General features: G+C 34.5%; 1 protein-coding gene across 1 annotated transcript; it reads left to right on the plus strand.

Annotated features, from left to right (window-relative positions):
* Positions 1 to 707: 707 nt before the first annotated feature.
* On the plus strand, positions 708 to 1,640 carry LOC140629899 (olfactory receptor 4C11). The gene has a single exon (XM_072819378.1). The coding sequence runs from the start codon at positions 708 to 710 to the stop codon at positions 1,638 to 1,640; it is 933 nt and encodes a 310-aa protein (XP_072675479.1).
* Positions 1,641 to 3,090: the final 1,450 nt, after the last annotated feature.

The following is a 3,090-nucleotide window of genomic DNA, read 5'->3' on the forward strand; positions in this document are numbered from 1 at the left end:
TTTTAAAAAGGACTGAATTCAGAACTGCAAACAACCAGAAATTATTGAGAGTTAAAGTAAGAAGAAATAAGCTTAGTCAAAGTAACCTATTAAAATAAATTTCATGTTAGAATGGACCAGTTGACTGAAAGTTCACTGCTAAAATTTTGTTTGTTTCTCTTGTTCTCTTTCTCTCTCTCTCTCTCTCTCTCTCCCTCCCTTTCTCTCTGTTTTAGGTTTCATTAAGGAAAACACTATCAAATGCTCTACATCATTCCTTGAATATTCAGAATATTTAATAGAAGATACTTGTTAACTTAATTCCCAGGTTGAAGTAATGTGAAAGTGGAATATGTAAATCATACATAAATTTTCCCCATTTTGCATCATTCTACCCTAACAGGTCCTTGACATAAAATGAAGAAAGATATTCAGCTCAGAAGATACCTTCTCAAACCAAACCTCATAAATTAATGTTTATTATGCCTGAAGAATCAGGTACTCTTTCATTGTAGATATATTATATTATTTCCATAAGCAATCAGGTGAATAGATTGTGAATAAATATCATGATTTCCACTTTATTCAGAAGAATACAAAGGGATTATAAAATGGAACGTGGCACTTCCATAATCAAGTATATAAATTTGACCTCCAAATTCATTTCATAATATTTTTTTCTTTGCAGATTATATCTAATTTGCATTTTCTTCACTTTGCCTGAAATAATGCAGCAAAATAACAGCGTAACAGAGTTCATACTATTAGGACTAACCCAAGACCCTATCAGACAGAAAATGATATTTGTAATCTTCTCCATTTTTTATGTGGGAACTGTGGTTGGGAATTTGCTTATTATTGTGACCATCAAGTCTAGCCGGACACTTGGGAGCCCCATGTACTTTTTCCTATTTTATTTGTCCCTTGCTGATTCCTGCTTTTCAACTTCCACAGCCCCCAGACTAATTGTGGATTCACTCTCTGCAAAAAAAATCATAACTTACAATGAGTGCATGACTCAAGTCTTTGCACTACATTTATTTGGCTGCATGGAGATCTTTGTCCTCATCCTCATGGCCGTTGATCGCTATGTGGCCATCTGTATGCCTTTACGTTACCCAACCATCATGAGACGGCAGGTCTGCACCATCCTAATTGTTCTGGCATGGATTGGATCTTTTATCCATTCTATAGCCCAGATTATCCTGGCTTTGAGATTGCCCTTCTGTGGACCGAATTTGATTGATCATTACTGCTGTGATTTGCAGCCCTTGCTGAAACTTGCTTGCATGGACACTTATAAGATCAACCTATTGTTGGTGTCTAATAGTGGGGCCATTTGCTCAAGCAGTTTTGTGATTCTGATGATCTCCTATATTGTCATCTTGCATTCCCTGCGAAACCACAGTGCGGAAGGGAAGAAAAAAGCTCTCTCTACTTGTACTTCTCACATCATTGTAGTAATCTTATTCTTTGGTCCATGTATATTCATTTATACACGCCCCCCAACTACTTTCCCCATGGACAAGATGGTGGCCGTATTTTATACTATTGGGACACCTTTTCTCAATCCACTTATCTACACACTGAGGAATGCAGAAGTGAAAAATGCCATGAAAAAGCTATGGCATATCAAAATTACCTCAGAAAGCAAAAAATGAATTGAGGACTTTGGTAGATACTTAATCTGTGGAAATATCAAATATGATGGAGTATATCCTGACTTTCCTGAAGAACTCTTCTGCATTACACAAAATTTCCTTACTTTTTCTCTGTACTTCTGCCCTCAAACTAGTAGCTTCCTTCATATTGTCACCAGGCATTCTTTCTTTTCCTGAACGCTTAATTTTGACATTGCTGATTGTGAAATACTCCTCACATCTCAGTCTACACTTTGGTTGATAAGAAGAAAGATATTTATACAATAACAACTGTTCAAACAGTGAGTACCCATAAATAAAGTATAGTCTGTTCTCTATGATTTGTAATTACTTCTATAGCACATTTCAAATAAGGTATCCTGCTATCTTTTGAACACTTTCAGGGCAAATGAACTAACTTTATGTGTTAAGAAATTCTTTTCATTATATATTTATATAATGATATCATTAGTTATATCATCAGTTTATCTTTAAAAAGTTCCATACCAGTGGAGTAAAAGAATGTACCAGAGGCATTCAGAAATACTCACTTGGCTTCTGTGGTCAATGGGGCTAGACACAATCTACTTTTGCAGTAGGAAGCCACTTTCTATGTTTGTACTTTCTTAGCAAAGGTGTAGTATCTATTCTAAGTTAGACTTGCCAATTGAATTTTGATGCATATAGTGAGCAGAGCAGATTAGCAGCCATACATTGAATATGTACGTACCAGAGGTTGTATTATGAACTTTTAAAATTCATTGATTTCAGAGAACCAAAATACTAATTCAAAGACATATATGCACCCCAATGTTTATAACATCATTTTCAACAGTAGACAAATCATGGAAACCACTCAGGTGTCCATTGACTGATGAATGGATAAAAATGTGGCATTTATAGATGATAGATAGATGATAGATAGATAGATACGTAGATAGATACGTAGATAAATGATAGATGATGATAGATAGATGATAGATCGATAATAGATAGATTACATATATAATGGAATATTACTCAGAAATAAAAAAGAAAGAGATCTTGTCATTTGCCATGACAAGGATGGAGCTAGAGAGCATTATGCTAAGCAAAACAAGTCAGTCAGAGAAGGAGAAATACCATGTGATTTCATTCATGTGTAGTTTACAAAACAAAACAAAAAAAATGAATATAGGGGAAGAAAGAAAAAGAGACAAACCAAGAAACAGGCTCTTAACTATAGAGAACCAACTGATGGTTACCAGAAAGGTGGTAGTAGGAGGATGGGTTAAATAGATGATGAGGATTAAGGAGTACACCTGTTGTGGTGAACTGTATGTCCTCTGTAAATATTTAATCACCTGTATATTACACTGTATGTTAACTAAATGTAATTTAAATAAAACCTTTTTATAAATACATAAAAGAATGAATAAAGGAATAAATTCCATTGATTTCAGTGTATTCAAGTATACCACATCCTTATAAC

This window comes from Canis lupus, unplaced genomic scaffold, assembly GCF_048164855.1.
Source record: "Canis lupus baileyi unplaced genomic scaffold, mCanLup2.hap1 Scaffold_338, whole genome shotgun sequence".
Lineage (NCBI taxonomy): Eukaryota > Metazoa > Chordata > Mammalia > Carnivora > Canidae > Canis > Canis lupus.

Excerpts from the sequence above, each read along its gene's own strand:
- LOC140629899 (XM_072819378.1), top strand. The coding sequence starts at position 708 with ATGCAGCAAAATAACAGCGTAACAGAGTTCATACTATTAGGACTAACC.